This window comes from Carcharhinus amblyrhynchos, chromosome 3 (assembly GCF_965287045.1).
Source record: "Carcharhinus amblyrhynchos chromosome 3, sCarAmb.v2.hapA, whole genome shotgun sequence".
NCBI classification, from domain to species: domain Eukaryota; kingdom Metazoa; phylum Chordata; class Chondrichthyes; order Carcharhiniformes; family Carcharhinidae; genus Carcharhinus; species Carcharhinus amblyrhynchos.
The window spans coordinates 103,930,606-103,950,218 of NC_137326.1; the positions used below are offsets into that span (position 1 = coordinate 103,930,606).

General features: G+C 41.6%; 1 protein-coding gene across 3 annotated transcripts in view; it reads right to left on the bottom strand.

The window, feature by feature from the left end:
- Positions 1-19,613, bottom strand: part of pex5la (peroxisomal biogenesis factor 5-like a) — a 185,769-nt gene that overhangs the window by 108,450 nt on the left and 57,706 nt on the right. For 2 of the 3 annotated variants that reach the window (XM_080185632.1, XM_080185634.1), the window contains exon 2: positions 10,692-10,796. The exons of the other annotated variant lie outside the window; for it this stretch is intronic. In XM_080185632.1, coding sequence (XP_080041758.1) covers positions 10,692-10,796 — 105 coding nt within the window. The remainder of the gene's footprint in view (positions 1-10,691; positions 10,797-19,613) is intronic. 3 annotated transcript variants of the gene reach the window in all.

The following is a 19,613-nucleotide window of genomic DNA, read 5'->3' on the forward strand; positions in this document are numbered from 1 at the left end:
GGGGAGGCCAGCACATCAGTGCAAATGATAAGGCTGAGCATTTGCAACAATTTTCAGCCAGAATGCTGAGTAGATGATCCATCGCAGCTTCCTCCAGGAGGTCCCCAGCATCACAGATGTCAGTTTTCAGCCAATTCAATTCACTCCACGTGATAGCAAGAAACAGCTAAAGGCACCAGATACTGCAAAGGCTATGGGTCCAGACAACATTCCAGCAATTGTATTGAAAACTTGTGCCTCCACAACCTGCTGTGTCCTAGCCAAGTTCTTCCAGTTCAGCTACAACATTGACATCCATCCGTCAATGTGGAAAATTGCACAGTTATGTTCTGTACACAAGAAACAGGACAGATGCAACCCAACCAATTATTGCCCCATTAGTCTACTCTTGATCATCAGTAAAGTGATGGAAGGGGTCTTCAATAAAACTATCAAGTGGCACTTACTCAGCAATAACCTGAATACTGACGACAATCGGTTGGGAATCCAACAGGGTCCCTCAGCTCCTGACCTCTTACAACCTGATTCAAACATGGACAAAAGAGCTGAATGCCAGAGGAGGTAAGAATGACTGCCTTTGACATCACGACAGTGTTTGACCAAATATGGCATTAAGGAGCCCTAGCAAAACTGGAGTCAATGGGAATCAGAAGTCAGTCATTTCAGTTTCTGGACAGCACTTCAGGAGATTGTCAGGGTTGTGTCCTAGGCCCAACCATCTTCACTGCTTCATAAATTACTTTCTTTGCATCATAAGGTCAGGAGTGGGGATGTTTGCTGATGACTGCACAATCTTCAGCACCATTCACAACTCCTCAGGTACTAAAGCAGTTCATGTCCAAATACAGCAAGATGAGGATAATTTTCAGGCTTGGGCTGACAAGTGGTAAATAACATTCAAGTCATACAAGTGCCATGCAATTACCATATCCAACAAGAGAGGATCTAACCATTGCCCATGGCCTCATTCCTGTTGTTTGCATGGTTTGGTCAGGAGGTGCACACAGAGTGGGTGAATGTCTCTTCCTTGTGGAATGTCAAAGGGGCACAATAGGGAGCCTGTCTCTCTGATGATTGCTGACTGCGATTCCACTGCCTCCGTCACCATTGCTGAGGTAGAGTACTCATAGATCTCTCTTGGCTGTGGGTAGAGTTTTGCATCTGCAGAATGGCGTTATAAGATGCAGCAGTTCCCCTGTGGATGATTCACAATGGAGGAGAAAATCAGCATTTTTTTTTAATAGTCTCCTCCCCACTCTTTACCGTATGATACTGGTCCAGATTTTGACAGGACAGCTCCTGGGATACACGGGAAATCATCTCCAAAATTCCATACGTGGATGGTAACTCCTGGTTTGAAGGTCATATCAGGTTCATATCCGGTTCATATCCATCGTGGCCCCTTTTTTCGGGCTTCTTGTTTCTCTTCAATTTTGCCAACCAGGTTCAGGAAAGTGAGGCCAGGGCTGGTCCAAAGGTGTTGACCCATCGATAGCTCCGCTGGGGCTAGTCCCATCGTCATGTGTGAAGTTGTCCCACAATTGAAAAAGAAAAGTGCAAGCTGTGTTTCCAAAGAGCCTGTTGTTTGTTTCTTCAAGTTGTTTTTAAATACCTAGACTTCTCACTCAACCAGATCATTTAAAGATGGCTGATAGGGTGTTGCGTGGATGTGAGTCATTACATTCATGTTCATGAAGGTTTGAAACTCCCTGCTGGTAAATGGGGTCCGGTGGTCCTCATGAGGAGCTCAGGGATACCATGTGTACATAAAGATTGCCAGAGTTTTTCTATTGGTGCTGTAAGAGGTAGTAAAGACCATCTGATGCATGTTGATCCATTTTGAGTGGGCATCAATTGGAAATAAGAGTAAAGAGCCCATAAAGACTGTGTGCACTCACACTCAGGGTCTCCCTGGCCATTTCCAAGGGTTGCAATGAGGCTGCTGGTAAGACCTTTTGATTTTCCTAGCAGGTTTTACACTGCTTGACCAGTTTTTCAATGGCCTTGTCCATACCAGGCCACCAGACGTAGCTTCTTGTGTACATTTTCATTTTAGAAATCCCTGAGTGGCCGTTATGCGATTCATGGAGTATTTGTTGTTGACCTGGACATAGGACAACCACCCAGGTTCCCCACAAGATAATGCCAACCTCGGGGCGGGGGGGACATCACAGGTTATGATGAGTGGTCTCAGTGGATCGTAATGGGCCAATACGTTTGTCGACAGATTCAGAATTCATAGAAACCCTACAGTGCAGAAAGAGGCCATCTGGCCCATTGAGTCTACAATGACCACAATCCCACCCAGGCTCCTTCCCCATATCCCTACACACTTACCCGCTAATCCCTCTAACCTGCGTATCTCAGGACACAAAGGCAATTTTAGCATGGCCAATCAACCTAACTCACACATCTTTGGACAGTAATTGCTGTTTGACACTTGTAAATGTTTTCTCCTGTGACATTTGCCAAGAACATTCCTGATTTTTTTAAGCAGGACATGGACAGATACCAGAAGGGTCAGAGCCTCCCAAAGGTATTACTAGACTAGTAATCCAGAATCTCAGCTAATGTTCTGGTGACCCAGATTCAAACTGCCATGGCAGATAGTGGAATTTGAATTCATTAAAATAAAATCTGGAACTAAGAATCTACTAATGACCACGAACTATTGTCAATTGTCGGAAAAACCCACCTGATTCACTAATGTTTTTTAGGAAAGAAAATCTGCTGTCGTTACCTGGTCTGGCCCACAGTGATGTGGTTGACTCAACTACCCTCCAAATGCAACTAGGGATGGGTAATGAATGTGGCCAGTCAGCAACACCCATGTCCCACAAATGAAAAAAAAAAGATAGGGTCACCAGGTTTGACATGATTTTCCGTAGTAAATGATGAGACTTGGGAAAGACTTCAACTCTACTGTGCTCCTTTATAGTGCCTCCTGAGATTAAAACTTCATTCAAATAGACTGCAACTCTGGACATCCCTTGAAGGATGTTCCCTGCCACCATTTCCAAAAAAGTGCAAGCCGAAAACACACCAAATGGCAAGCGAGTGCATCCATACAGTTCTGAGTGAGTACTTATATTACATATTTCCTGGATGACACCTCAAGCTCCAGCTGGAGGGAAGCATGGCTCATATCCAATTTGGAAAATGTATGACCCCCCCAACCAAGTCTGCATACAAATCTTCTGTGTGTGGAATCTGTCTAAGAAGGAAGCTTTAAAATTGGGACTACTGGCATGACCCATCCGGTAAATTGTACTGAGCATAAAATGCCAACTTTCTCTAGACATTCCAACTCAGCCTCTACTTTGGTACATAGGACATAGGGGACCGGCTGTGCCTTGAAGTATTTAGCTTGGGCCTCTGGGTCTACGTAGCTCTTGGCCTTGGCACCTTTATGTTCCTGAAGTCTTCCTGGGGTACTTTCCAATGACTTTGTGCAAGTTACCAGTACCCTTTTTAAGATCTGTTGTCAATCCAGGTGGATATTCTGCGGCCAGCCTCTTTCCAAGCAGCTTGGCCCTGGTCCTTGCACTACTATTAGAGGGGGGTCTGTTGCCCATGTGTAACTGGGGTTACAGTGGTCCCAATAATGCGTAAGGGCTCCCTGTTGTATGTGGCAGCAGTTGAAGAAGGCAGCTCACCAACACCTTCAAGGGCAAGGGATGGGCAATAAATGTTGGCCTAGCCAGCAATCCCACATCCCGTAAAAGGAATTAAAAAAGAAAGTCAAATTACGTTGTTTATAACCCACCAATCCGGCCTGGATCCAAACTTATATCTGAGCAGAATGACAATACCTAACTCACTATATTACTTAGGCCCAAAGCAAGATATTCAGAAAAAAAAATCAAAGCTTTAAATTTTAAATAAAAGTGATAAGTAATAAATCCTAATAGTGTGCATTAAGAATATTGTAAAATAAGAAAAAATTATGGTTGTGTGTTAAAGTTTGTCTGGCTAATGTTTAACATTTTGTATCATTTACGTTGGAGGCAGAAACATAATCAACATCCTCACAGAATTGTACTACCAGAAATATATTAGCCTAGAAATTGGCTTAATACTGGGTGTGGAACGAGTAGCGCACGTCAGAAGCCAAGGAATGGAAGATATGACAAAAACTTAGCTTCGTGCTTTATAATATTTACAGGTACCTACATAGAGGCTCCAGACACAGCCTGCTAAATTCCACACTCCATTTGGACAAGCTGCTACATAGCAACAGTCCTCAAGTAAAGTGTGTGTGTGTGCGTGCATGCATGCGGCGGGGGGGGGGGGGGGGGGGGGAGGGGGGTGTGTGTGTGTGTGTGTGTGTGTGTGTGTGTGTGTGTGGCGGGGGTGAAGAATGTGGGATTAGGAATACAGGATGGGGGTGAACGTAGCTGGGGAACAACATTTCTGCCCTTTGTGACCTGTGATGGCAGCCTCTAGAAATTCCTTTACAGGTCAATATTCAGATGCAGTAGGAACAGTGCCCTCAGAATTGACAAATTTCCAGGAAGATATCCGGAAATAGGCATTAGGTCCTTCATAAACATATGCGGGTGAAGTTGCCCATTCCTCCCACCAGAATTGGAGCAGGCAAGGGACAGGTGGAGCATGGAAAGGTCCGTTGACCTCGGGCAGGACTTTCCAGTTTGGAGGGCGAGCGTGGCTGGAAAATCCTGCCGGTGGAAGTGACCTAGTGCCTGTATGGAATCAGATGTATTTCAGTCACCCTCAGAGCTAAGGAGATAGCACCTAGAAATTTGTGTTTTTTGCCTTTCTTCTGCACACAAAGAGCATGTTCAACTTGCTCAATTTCCACCCCATTAGCTTTTCATGGCTGACAAAAGGAAAGATCAAGCTGAGAGCACAAAGCCAGAATGACTATCTAAAATACTAGTGACTATGAGTAATTCATGAAGATACATATTTTTGACCTACTGCTGGGGGAGATGGTGGTGTAGTTGCAATGTCACTGGACTAGTAATCCTGAGGCCAAGGCTCTGTGGACACAGATTCAAATCCCACCACGGCAGCTGGTGGAATTTAAATTCAATTAACAAAAAATCTGGAATACAAAGCTAGTCTCAGTATGGTGACCATGACAACTATCTGAGATTGTCATTTAAGCCCATTAATGTGAAATTGGCCATCCTTACCTGGTTGAGCCTACACGTGAATCCAGACCCACAGAAATGTGTTGACTCTTATCCATCCCTCTGAAAGCCTAGCAAGCCACTCAGTTCAAGGGCGATTAGGGATGGACAACAAATGCTGGCCATTCCAGGGACACCCACATCCCAAAGAATAAAAAGTATGCATTTTCCACGGATTCTGAAGGAGGAATGTGCTGGGTATGTGGAGAGCACAAGACTGGGTCATTTTAAGGACAGTTTCTATTCAATCCAACTATGAATTGAAATGGAAGCATTTGGTGGATGGCTTCCCTTTTTAAGTATGATTATTTATCAGATTTTTGTGATTTATGTGTAATCAACCTTTGTTCCACGATAGTTTACTGTTCCTATCAAAGGATTAACTGATTACATAATGAATACATTATGTGTAACTTCCCATGTTGATTTATAAAAATGGGACTGAATTCCGTTCCAGTTCATAAAAAGCCTTAACCCAGATCTACTGGATCCCTAGCATGACCTGAAAATCCCGCTAGTCCTGCAGCTTATTAGATAGTAGAACGGGCATTGTTGAGGTGTAAGTAAGTTTATTTATTAGTGTCACAAGTAGGCTTACATTAACACTGCAATGAAATTACTGTGAAAATCCTCTGGTCGCCACACTCCTGCACCTGTTCAGGTACACAAAAGGGAAAATTTAGCATGGCCAATGCACCTAACCAGCACGTCTTTTAGATGGTGGGAGGAAACCCACACAGACACGGGGGAGAAAGTGTAAACTCTGCACACAGTGACCCAGGGCCGGAATTGAACCCAGGTCTTTGGCACTGAGAGGCAGCAGTGCTAACCACTGTGCCATCATGTTGCCTAGAAGACCATTGATGTGTTGAGCTCTTTCTTCCAGAAGGATTCAGCTGGACATGAGGGAAGAGTGACCAGCTACCTTACACAGCAAGATAATGGAAGTAAGAAGGTTAACTTTGCCATTGATGGATCTCCCACAGCACCAAGGAATGTCAGACTAGATTACCAGAAACATGTACGTTGCTGCTAGATCAAGAAAACACAACTAGCAGCAAGAGTAGGCCATTCAGACCATGACGTACCCTGGACATCAAATTCCAATGATTTATACTGATACCATAATCTCTATTGGACCCAGAAATACAGCACTGATCACATCATCACTTCTCATTTTGGGGGTCTAGATATCCACCCATCTGAGTTACTTGATATTCTTCAGGATAATATAGGCATTAAGTTTACCATTGACAAATGAAATCTTGTTGTTTATAGCAAGGTGAACTGAGTCTAAAAGTGGGTAAGTGTTGTACAGGGAACAGAGGGCACAGTTTTGGTCTTTTTTCTTATGAAAGGGCATCATTGGGTGAGAAGTAGTTCAGAGAAGGCTCGCTCGACTGATTTCTGGGATGAAGGAGTGACCTTATGAGGAAACATTGGATCTATATACATTGAAGAATGAGGGGGGACAGTCATCTGCAATGGAGTGATGAAGCCTTAATATTCCATCCAAAGATCTTGAGGGAACTTGCTAGGATGGATGCTGAGAGGAGGTTACCTCCTGTGAGGACTCTAGAACTATAGGAGACAAAGTTTAAAAATTAGTGGTCTCCCAGTTAAGGCCGAGATAAGAAGTTTTTCTTCCCTCTTGGGAGTTGTGGAATTCTTTTCTCTAGAGACCAGTAGAGGCTGGGCCATTGAATATATTCAAAGCTAAATTAAATAGATTTTTGATTGATAAGGGAGTGAAGGGCTTTGGGGGGGCAGGCAGGAAAATGGAATTGAGACCACAATTAGATTAGCCATGATCTTACTAAATGATGGAACAGACTTGATGGGGCTGAATGGCCTACTCTTGCTGCTAGTTGTGTTTTCTTGATGATCTAGCAGCAAATGTACACGTTTCTGGTAATCTAGTCCGAAATTCCTTGGTGCTCTGGGAGATCCAAGCTATCCAATTTCCATGAGTGAATTGTCTGTGTTCGATTTCAGTGACATATTTACATTCCCTCTTGCTTTGGCAGTCCAGTGGATCTGAAGCCCTGCTTGCCAAAACTCTGCAGGCTGCCACTATTTTGACAAATTTCATGAGGTGGAGGGAAATCTAATCCAAACATCAAAACATAAGAACTAGGAGCAGGAATAGGCCATCTGGCCCTTCGAGCCTGCTCCGCCATTCAAGAAGATCAGGGCTGATCTTTTTCGTGGATTCAGCTCCAGTTATCTACCTGCTCACCATAACCCTTCATTCCTTTACTATTCAATTATTGATCTATCCTTGCCTTAAAAACATTTAATTAGATAGCCTCAACTGCTTCACTGGGCAGGGAATTCCACAGATTCACAACCCTTTGTGTGAAGAAGTTGTTCCTCTTCAACTCAGTCCTAAATCTGCTTCCCCTTATTTTGGGGCTATGCCCCCTAATTCTAGTTTCACCCCCTGTGGAAACAACATCCTTGCTTCTATCTTATCTATTCCCTTCATAATCTTACATGTTTCTATAAGATCTCTCCTCGTTCTTCTGAATTCCAATGAATATAGCCCTAGTCTATTCAGTCTCTCCTCATAATCCAACCCTCTCAACTCTGAAATCAACCTAGAGAATCTCCTCTGCACCTCCTCCAGTGCCAGTTTATCCTTTCAAGTAAGGAGACCAAAACTGTATACAGTACTCGATGTGTGGCCTCACCAGCATCTTACACAGCTGCAGCATAACCGCGCTGTTTTTAAACTCCATCCCTCTAGCAAAGGAGGACAAAATTCTATTTGCCTTTTTAATAACCTGCTGCACGTGAAAACCAACTCCTTGAGATTCCTGCACAAGGACATCCAGGTCCCTCTCCAAGGCAGCATGCTGCAATTTTTTACCCTTTAAATAATAATCCATTTTGCTGTTATTCTACCAAAATGGACGATATCACACTTAACATCGTATTCGATCTGCCAAATCCTCGCCCACTCACTTAGACTATCTATATCCCTTTGCAGACTTTGTGTCCTCTGCACACTTTGCCACCCATCTAGTGTCATTTGTGAATTTTGACAAGCTACACTTGGTCCCCAACTCCAAATCATCCATGTAAATCGTAAACAATTGCACTTTCTATTTTTGTTCCTTTATGGAATGGGAGTGTCACTGGCAAGGCCAGCATTTGTTAGCCATTTTGTACTTTCCCTGAGATGATGATGGTGAGCCATCTGAGCCACTACAGTCTATGTGGTTCAGGTAGAGCCACAGTGTCGTACAGAGGAAGGGTTCCAGACAACAGGTGGTCATTTATCCCAATTGCCTGCCTCCCGCTGTAACTACATCTACACCCAAAAGTGTTCCTAGAGAGAGAGCACACAGTGACTGCTGATAGTCTTGAGGCCTTCTGCGATCATTGGGAAATGATGGGGTGCTGGAATACATCAACTCCAAGAACATCATTTTAATTTGAGTAATTGGATCATAAATTTCAACTAGCTTCGGAAAGCGATGGGCTGCTGGAATTACAAGACTTTAAATATGCACTTAGCTGCTCTTGTGAACTGCACTGAAATCTGCAAAGGAGAGAACTGCTTGTGACCTGCATCGGAAGCGTTCCCGCAGGCTGCACTGCAGTCTAATCAGATACATGGGAGTTTGCGGAATGCCATGACGAGGTGATTAGTCAGGAGGGGGTGGATGAGTCCCCCGTGGGGAGGGGAGTGTCTCATGCGGGGCTTGATCTGGGTGTTTAAAATAGTTGTGCAGAAATTAGAAGAGGTTTTATTTCTTCTTAATATTTTCTGACTGATCCTGGCTGAACCATTCGTAGCTAGTGATTCAAATCGCTTAGCCAGATGGTTCCCACTTAAGTGCAATTGCTCAAGGGAAGTTAACATTTCTGAACAATTTATAGGGTACTTTTTTGCAACTGAGGCACTTAGTTAATCTTAACGGACAGCCTTTAAATTGCTTCAAAAGTAGTATGTCAAGGGCCACGTGTTAATAAAGAAAACAAAATATTTTTAGCCTCACTTGACTTCAATCATGGCTTAAGTACATAGGTAGTTTGCACATCTACCCCTGCTGGTGAAGGCTGCATGACCAAACTTATACCAGGTCCTGACTGAGGGCCATTTTGTAGAAATCATAGCATCCCTACAGTAAGGAAGGAGGCCACACTCGGCCCATCGAGCCTGCATCGACAATAAACCCATCCAAGCTCTATCCCTACAATCCTGTGTATTTACCCTGCTAATCCCTCTGAAGCAGAGTTGCTATTTAGCATGGCCAATCCACCTAGCCCGCTCATTTTGGGCTGTGGGAGGAAACTGGAGCACCTGGAGGACATCCACGAAGACATGGAGGGCATGGAAACTCCACACACACAGTAACCCGAGGCTGGAATTGAACTTGGGTCCCTGGCGCTGTAAGGAAATAGTGCTAACCACTGTGTCATCCACATTCTAGGGGTGTCTAGATACCCACAGACAGGAAATTTAGGCATGAGCTTGGGTCTTTATTTACTGTTATGTCTGACTGTTGCAGAAGTTATTGCTGGAGTTCATTAGAATAGCTACAGATTTCCAACACCAAACATTTTTGCAAATATTGCTGGATGGGAAAGGGTTGAAATTACATGCTATCCATTTCAATGAAATTAACAGGAGAAAAGTGCAAATTTAATGTGCCGTTTAATACAGAAATCAGCAATTTAGAGCTTTGTACTTAGCCACAAAGGGATATTTATGTTAATATTGATGCACAACAAAACATTTTGATCTATTAAGATATAGCACAATTAGATAGTACCAACAAAAGCACTGATGACATGTGAAAGAAAACTTCAAAAAAGCAAGATAGAATCCAAATCACGTTTATCAAAAGATGGCTCACATTAGTAATGTGCTCTTTCACAAATGCCAATGGATCATAAGTAGAAAATAAAGCACAAGCTTGAACAGATGCACATTATGCTTTGATGTGACTGGGCAAGAGGAAACGAAAATGATTTGTGCTCTAAATCAGATTCTTAAGCATTTTATTTCACAGGATTACCCTTTGTGAAATCAGTGAATAGTATGCACTCTGAGGGTTTAAAATTCATTTGAATAGTAAGTTATAGTAATGAAGTTCATCTTAAAAATACATTTTTAAATGAATTCTTCAGCAGCAGTATTCAGCCTCATGCAAGCAGACTAATATCAGTCTCACACTTTAATTTAATCCAAGTAATGCGCCAAAAATGCTGCTTGTCTTGATTTTGCAAATCTGAGAGCATTTGAGGAAATTATGAACAATGATATCCTTTGTAAACATTCAGAAAGGTGGGTCCTTCTGAGAGGATGATTTGAAGGCAATTAAACACACGATGGGGATGGATGTTAATAATGATACAGTTAGGTAAACATTAATTGGATGTTACATCATTATGAACGGAATTAATCATATGTAAGGAAGAGTCTTCCATCTTAAACTGTGTTTCATAACATTGTCCTCATACATTCAGTTCACATGACTGAATGACCACATGCCAACTTGATATTGGCATGATGCTGCCCACCTGAGATGTTACAGTGAGGAGGGGTTTTCCTTCTCCAGACTCCTCCCTCGGTATCTCCTTCATCACCATGGTAACACCCTTATCTGCAGCCCTAGCGCCTTTCCCCTACAACAGTGAAATCAACAATGACTTGTGTCAAAAGGCTTTGAGCTATTACCGTTCAATTTATAACTTTGCGTTTCAATATATGTTTTAGTCATACTAACACTTTTATCACATTCTTAGAATTGAAATAAAGTTTTAAATTGGTAACAAAAAACATTATTTTGTAACCAAAGCATGAAGTGAGCAATGGAAACATCCCAAAACATCGTTGCTACATCACTGATATTCTTCATGGAACTGCTTGCTACAGGTTAGCCAATCACAAAAAAAAGCATCCATTTGCCCTCAGGCCAGAAGAAACATTGTACCACGGGTGGAAACTTTATGGCACACAAATTGCAAAGAAATATTAGAGAAAATATTAAATCTGACATTCTCCAGATATTTTTTGTACTATATGGATTTTATTTGCTTGAAAATTGTTATAATCTTATCACATTTGTCAAATGCAGACAATAACAAAATTATATTTCTGTTTTTCATTATCCACCTTGCTTCAGGGCTCAAGATTTTTTTGTATGCCATTATTTACTAATTTAAAGCTCTTGTTATGCACATTTTCTTCAAAATGCATGTCTTGATATGATTATTGGAAAACCTCAACATCTTCTTGTGGGAATAAGACTTTGAAGTTTGAAGAGTCAGTAGCAGCATCAAGGCTGTGTTCACAATCAAATAGTTACAAAATTATGAGCTAAGTCAGACGTTCATTTATGCAAACATTTTCCCCTCCATAATCTTTCTTTGAAAAATAGCAGTTTCAAGATATCACTGGAGGGAAGTAATCTAAAGAAACTCTGAGGTGGAGAGTACAAGCAATCTGAAATAACATCAGTCAGCAGCCATTCAGGTTTTCATATTTAACTATGTTAATTTAATTCACTCACAGCAAGGTGCAGTAATTTCCTTGTTCACTGTTTAAATAGAAATATTCGAAACAAATCACTGTTGGGAGTAAAATACAAAACTCTTACTGTTTGTGATAATTCTTTATATTTTTAAAATAGAAAATTGAGATGATACACCTTACAGATAAGTTTTAAAGATCTTAAAATGGGGCAGCACAGCAGCAATGGTTAGTACTGCTGCCTCAGTGCCAGGGACCCAGGTTCAATTCCTAGCTTGGGCATTGTCTGTGTGGAGTTAGTACATTCTCCCCATGTCTATGTGGGTTTCCTTTGGGTGTTCTGGTTTCTTCCTGTAGTTCAAAGATAGGTGGGATTGGCCATTGCCCCTTAGCGTCAGTGGAACTAGCTCAGGTACGTGCATAGGGATAGGGGCTGGATGGGATTGTTTTAGGTGCAAACTTGATGGGCCAAATGGCCTCCTTCTGCACTGTACAATTCCATGTTGTATTTTAAAACTTGAGAAAAAAAATATAAATAAGTGTGCAAACAATAAGTTTTTTTTTACTTTAATCATACAATGTAATCATCAGGACACCGGAAGAACAGCTTCAGCTGTGAGCATGCTGAGCAAACAATTCAACTGTGGTGGGGTGTCCAATTGCTGAAGCATGCAGGTAAATTGCATGCCTGCAGCTTAGGTTAAAGCCAACCTGTTCTTATTGAGCCATGACCATAATGGCTTAACTGTTTCCCTTCCAACATCACACAAAATACAATCACTGATGCTGAGCTGCAGGGATCCACAAAGATCAGCATGAAATGACAGTGTTGCTACCCGAGAAAGGTCAGGATGAAACAGATGGCAGTGAAACAGGCAAGCTGCACTCTGACTTACCAATTCTCCAACCTCATCCGCAGTTGGGATTCTCCAGTCCCGCTACAGTGAATAGAGATTTGGCTGTGTGCCAAATTCTCCGTTCTTGTTGGCAGTGGCAGTGGGCAGCTATAGAATTCTGGTCATTGTCTTTTTAACCACAGAACTCTTTTACAATAGATCTTGGATTGCAATTTGTTTAAATTTGCTTATGCAAAAACAAGTCCCCAGATAAACTTCTTACTTTTACCTCCTGCATTGAGTTGATGGGAGCTGCCCAAGTGACCATGCTCTAAATGGAACTGTATTTTCATCGTTTGGAGATGAACCTTAACTGGATGTGCTAATGAGTGGCAGGATAAAGGGCACTGGTATGTTGTGAAAGACATCTGTAGTCACTTTGAGTGTAACCTTATGGATTGTTCATATAAAAATTATAGAGATATACTATACATGATGGACCAAATTTTTAAAGGTGAATAATAAATCTATATGAGGAAGTTGCAGGTTTCAGTTTAATTACAGATGAGTTCTTATTTTTCATTCGCATATCATTAACCTCTAATATTCCCAAATACAACTGACTTCTTAAGTGTTAGTAAAATTGGGACAACTGATTAAGGTAGAAACTGGTCATCAACATGTGAACTCCAATTCCTTTCAACATATGTGGTGAGCAAAAATAATTGCTCCTATAGTCATAGAGATATCATAAACAATAAGCTATTTTGGTAAGATGTAAAATGCATATTAAATACAGAAGCATTAACATGCTGCATAAACACAAAGCAGGTTGACAATTTTTCAATGGGCATTTCATAATAAATGAAGGTAAAAAAGATAGCATTTAATGAAAATAATTGTAATAATTATAAGAAAATTAGCATTTATTGAATGCCAGTTAGCCACTTGTGGTTTAATAAAATGTGCATAAGGTCTAATTACTTGACTGCATTTCTGAAACCACCTACACTATTTTAACTGTGCAAGTGTGTGGATTTTGAATGGCTTAAAAATCTGGCCCAATAACTCTGAAATGATCAACGCGACCACTGTTTTTTTTAACCTTGTCACGTAATTACAAATAAACAGCTACTATCTATATCCAAATTAGTAGCTTGCAAACCCCAGTTGCTTGATTTTATTAAAGAAAGCAACAGTTGCTTGGACTATCAGCCTAAAAATTATACATCAAATAAAAAACATGTAATACAGGAATGTATGAAAGTGCAAGCTTCATGAAATAAGTGATAAGTTTTATGCACCCCATCACCACCACCCCCCTCACCCCAGCACATTCTAAGGGTGGGAGTGGTGGAGGTCCGCATGGCGAGAGCATAAAAGTGCATGGACAGGATTCCCTCCAGGATCCTGTCTGCCCCAATCCAGACATAATTCCGCAGTGCGGTAGGCAGGGCCTCTGATGTGGGGCTGATGTGAGAACATCAAACCCTCAATATGGATGGCAAAACTCTTTCAACAACAAAATGACCAGGACAGCATCAATCCCGAAATCAAAACCCGTTCCTGACACTGGATAAAGATCTCTTTTGGAAGCCATTGTGGAGAAAGAAGGTTGCATGACACGAGTGACCATTTTGAAATCTCTCTTTGCCTTTGTGAATTGAGAATTCTTCAGTTTGTTATTTTATCAACTGGACAGGACACCAGCCACCCGGCTCAGCAAGTAATAGGTTACCGTCTCTTGGGTCCTCCAAGCCTGTATACGCTGGAAGATTTCCTACCGTCACTTACAAAACTGATTCAGCCTCTGTGTACCCACTTCATCTGTGTATCCATATCAACTGCAAAGTGAATCCTACAATTTTGTTTCCAGCTAGCTGAACTTGAACTCCAGGTTGAAGTCCAACAGATTTATTTGGAATCATGAGCTTTTGGAGCACTGCTCCTTCATCAGGTGAGTCCCTAACCTGGTGTTGTGAGTCTTCTTACTGTGCCTACTCCAGTCCAATGCCGGACGTTACTGATCTCTTATGTAAAAGGATTTCTCATTTCACTGACGCTGGACTCTAGAAACCATGTGAACTATTATTCACCTTTATAATCCTTGTACTGTTAGTATCTATAGTTGTGAAACTCCCTTTTCTATCCCCTGTTTACTGCCTGTGCATAGTGGAGTGGGAAGCTTTAAACACTCCTCCCTTGGGTTTTGAATGCGAAATAAACTGACCTTCCAAGTTAAGCATGACATGGTTCTGTTGCGAGTTATTAGCAAATTGGATCACACAGACTGTAGATTTGGGAAAACACATCACTGCAAACTTATAATTAACAATAATTCAACACACCTTCTGCTTACAGACAGGTGGCAAGAGAAAATCAGGGCAGTTTGCCCATCTCTCTCTAGTCCACACAGTGCTCATAGATTCCTTTAATTCTGCTTTAAAGCATTGTAATTCTACATCAACAGCGTATAATTGTGCAGTTATTTCAACCGTGCATTGTGAAGATTATGAAATGTATAAATTGAGGATTTGTGTGTTGTTTATTTGTAGCATTGTCAGATTTTCATTTTCTATGCGCCTTGGAAAATTGATTCATAATTGAAACAGATGAAAAGAGGAGTAATGCAAATACACTCTTTTATATTGCCAAAACAGTTCCAGATTTTCAGACAGATAGTGGGAAGGATTTTGGCAGGGAGGAAGTCTCTATAGTGACAGCATGCAAAGGCACAGATGGAAGTGGGGCAGGTGGACTTCATAGTGCCTCCTTTCACTCTTGGAACACTAATTGAGAGTCCATTTAGAGGGTTATCCAAAAAAAGATAAGCAGGAAAATCTCAAATCACAGGATCTCAGTAGGATTTGGGGAGGTTAAGTAGAGGATAAATCCTTGTCTTGGCAAAATGTCCCTAAATCCACTGTCATTATAGCTGCTGTTGTCAGGGCTGTGTTTTCACTTTATAAAACAAACTTGAAAGCATTTCAGTAGAACCGCCAGTGCTAACTGCTAGCAAATATTAATGTAATCCTAACTTCCATGTCACTTGTCAAAATCGATGATAAACTAAGACTTTTTTTATTGATGCTTTGGAGGACAAAATTTGTAACCGTGTCCATTTTTCTGTAAAAGCCATCAACATTTGATTATTGTGGTGCTAGAGGATAAAACTGCATGCACTAGGGAGGAGTTAGAATCTGGAACACTGTGGTATTAGGGTGGGCCACAACTGAGTTACTGGTTAGGCTGGGTGCTGCTTTCAGGGAGGCTTTGATGCCGTGTAGTGCTAGGGATAGACTTCAAAATCTGACAGAATTGGGATTGGGAAAATCTTGAGTTGTTTTGACACTACAGGGAAAGCACTGTTGATTCAGAAGGGTGGACATACTTGGGTCTGTCATAATGGAGCATTTTGGCTTAGAAAAGAAAGGGATATAAAAAGGAACAAATGGAGGGCACAGGAGGTGACTATCAAGCACCAGATGTTACACCAGATCTTGTAACACTGGAGAGAGTCTCCCAGATCTGTTACTATTGATGAGTGGGCCACTGTGTCGGAGTGTCCTTTAGTCTACAAGCTTTACGGCCAGACATGGTCTGAGAATACTAAACAAAGAGATTGCAGCATTCTGGAACACTGGCTGGAGCAATGCCGGGGGGGTTGTGGGGCGGGGGTGTTTACCAGTATCTGGGAGGATGGTTGGGCAGCAAGTGTAGGAGAGAAGCAGAAATTTGAGTCAGACTCAATGGGGGTCTGAGTGTAAATAATGGAATAACTGCATCTGGGAGCACTTGACAAGGAGCTAGTTGGAGGAAATGTTCTAGTGTGAGAAGTATTGCAGGGAGGAAGACGATAGGTCTAGCAGCATTGAACAGGAGGAGTGCCCGAGAGAATCAAAGCTGACTCACTCTGGACTGTTGCCGACAAATCAACAACCCACACACCCTATTCTCAGGCTGCCTGCCCTCTACCAAGATCAAGCAAGTTTTAAATATGAAAAACACTTTAATATTGTATTTGGTGACAGTATACTTATTTAGTGACTTTGCACACCACTAATTAATTCCAATGATTACAATTAGTTAACAGAGGCAACATGGTTAGCTACTCAAAACTCAACAAAAACTTTCACAGAGGATGCAATTAGCTTGCTTTTCTTAACTGAAAACTTTGGAAAATTAAATTGCTCATGTGTTATAAAATTATCTCCTAGGAAAAAAGCCTTAATTAAATTAGATTTTTAAAAAAAGTTCTTTATCAAGTCTGTATTTTGTTTTGCCAATAACTGCCATAGCTACTCCTTCAGACCCACTTTCTGAAATGAAAAGAAAACTTTAACAAATTAGTTTAAAACCTGGGAGGTAGATTTTACCGCCCATGTCTGAAGCTAGTGTAGAGGTGGATTGTCTGCCCGTCTTAGAAACAGTGCCATTTTCCTTCCAATTGTTTTCAATGGAAAACGAGAATGGTGCCTAACGTCTGTGTCCAGTGATCTACACAGCCAGTTTTAAACAGAGGAAATAAGCTTAAAAACTACCTCAGGAAGTAGTTGATGCCAAAGTATTGAATGCATTCAAGCGGCAGCTAGATACAACACTTGGGGCAAATGGGATCAAAGGTTACGGGGAGAAAGCAGGATTAGGCTATTGAGTTGGACGATCAGCCATGATTGTGATGAATGGTGCAGCAGGTTCGAAGGGCCAAATGGCCTCCTCCTGTTCCTACCTTCTATGCTTCTATAAGCAAGACAAAATGGTACTTTTCTATAATTTTTTTTCTTGGTGGGAAAGTCAGCTCTGCAGTCTCATGTAACGTGTTAGCGGGGGTGGGGGGTGAATTAACAGGATAAGTATGTAAGGTTATGGGATAAGGTCTGAGTGAGATGCCCCAGAGAGTCAGTGCAGACTGTAGTTTCTATGATTCTAATTGATTCATTACTCATAAATCTGGAATTTCTGCTCTTGAAGGAAGCTAAAATGGTGCAGTCTCATAAACGGTGTTATGAAGTATATTCCATTTTCCTCGGTTCTTGCCTGGGAATGTTGGTGAGCACCTGTTCAATCAAAGTGAGGGAAACTGGAGCAGAAACCGCTGACTTGTTTGAGGCTAACATCATGGTAATAGAACCTGTCTTTGAAGCCAAGCAATCTGCTCTCATTAATTGCAAAGGGAGGCCTGGGTGAAAAAAAAACTCTGAATGCTTCAAGAGCTGCTTGAATTAAAGTCTAATAGACTGTCATGCACTGCACCTCGGCTATCTCGTTCTACTGGTTGCAACTTTGCCAGAATATCCAGATACCCTCCGACACAACGAAGTCTAAAGGGCATGGATGATGTGATCAAAAAGGCAGCAACAAAGAAAGCAGCTCCCACTGAAATTAAAGGCAGAGGAGATCAGCGCCAATTGCAATAAACAATTGAGGACAAGGATGAAGCAATACTAGGGAGATTGGCTAGGGAGCATCTGGTCACCAAGAAAGCTCTAGACACCATAGAGTTTGCCTGTCATGGCACAGCTGGTTACCAAAATTTAGCAAAGCTATCGACACGCTTGCCGATACTAAAGCTGCAGGTGATGATGCTATAGTGCCCAAACTTATTAAGCACGGGAAGTAGGCATTTCAGCAACATCTGCATGAATGCCTATGTTGGAGGGAAGGAAATGTGCGATCGTCAGAAGAACAACAATCAAAGCATCATTTTACATCTGTGAGCTTTCATCAGAAGTTCTAACAGAAAGTAATAGGCCTGAAACAGAAGCCAGATTTTCACATAATAGTTGGGTCATCGCTGGAGACCTTCAATAATGGCAACAGGAGCCAGGTGTGGAAGTTCCATCCCCATCCAGACTGGTGGGGGAAGGAAGCAGAGAATGAATCACACAGGCAAGAGTCCAAACTTAGCACAGCCATTTGAATTAGTGTTGAGTTCAAACAAACCCTTGGTTGGCTCAGTTGACTGGACAGCTGGTTTGCGATGCAGAGCAATGCCAACAACGTCCTGACTCGAACTAACATCCTCAGTAGCATAAATCTGGCCTTTTAACTCTGTTTCTCTCTCCCTCTCTCTAGACCTACTGGTTACTTCCAGAATTTTCTGCTTTTGATTTCAGATTTTCAGCAACTGCAGTATTTTGCATAATTTGTTTGCTAATTAAAGAATCAGACAATGCTATTAAATACTAAATTCAAGGCAGTTGTGAATAATTTATGAAATGATTCATTAGAAATTATTATGGATCCATGTATTTGCACACAAAGGTGTTGTTTTCCTCTGGGTTGTATCATGTGAAACCAGTCAATATTTCAATTGTGTTTCTCTTCTAATTAAAGGAGTATATGATACATTTGATGCTAAATTCTAAGGAGTTAATTTCAATAACTGACTGATTCAGGAGAGATGGCTGAATGTATTTGAATCCATACACATTAGTGTTGGCCCTAATATTGTTTCCCTGCAAGTCTTGGCATTTGTCACACCTGAACTCATCTGAATTGGCTTAAGTTGAGTTTTGATAGATTCCTGATGCAGTTGAAACTTCCAGGGCAATTCCTGTGTAAACACAGTAAAAAGTCTGACAACACCAGGTTTTAGTCCAACCGATTTATTTGATAATACTCACAAGCTTTAATTCCTGTGTAGTCATGGGGGCCTCCAAAGGATCTCCCAGCACATATCTCGGGGCACCTCCAGGGTACGATCCTCTGGAGACTGAAAGTTCTGGGCCAAATGCTAAAAACTCTTGCTAATTATTGGCACTGTTCAAGTTATGTTTCTTATCATTACTTCCATCACATTCATTCGCTTCTTTTGTGCTTCCTTCGACTGTTTGGACTTGTTCCAGGTGAATTATTTTGGGGGAGAAAGAGGGGTTGATGTTGGAGCCAGAAAAGAGGGATGGACAGGAGAGGAATAGAAAGGGGGAAAGAGGGGGTAACTTTCTTCCATTTTGAAAGATACCTGTAAATTTACTTCCTTTCTCATTGAGGTCAGGTCCTTCACATCAGCTGATCAACAGTGCTTCCCAGTTATTTGCCTGTTCTGGAGTCCAAGGAGGCAGAACCATTAAAACCACTTCCCAATTCAGATCACTTCACGCAGGCTAGGTGATCCAAAGGGCACCGGGTCAC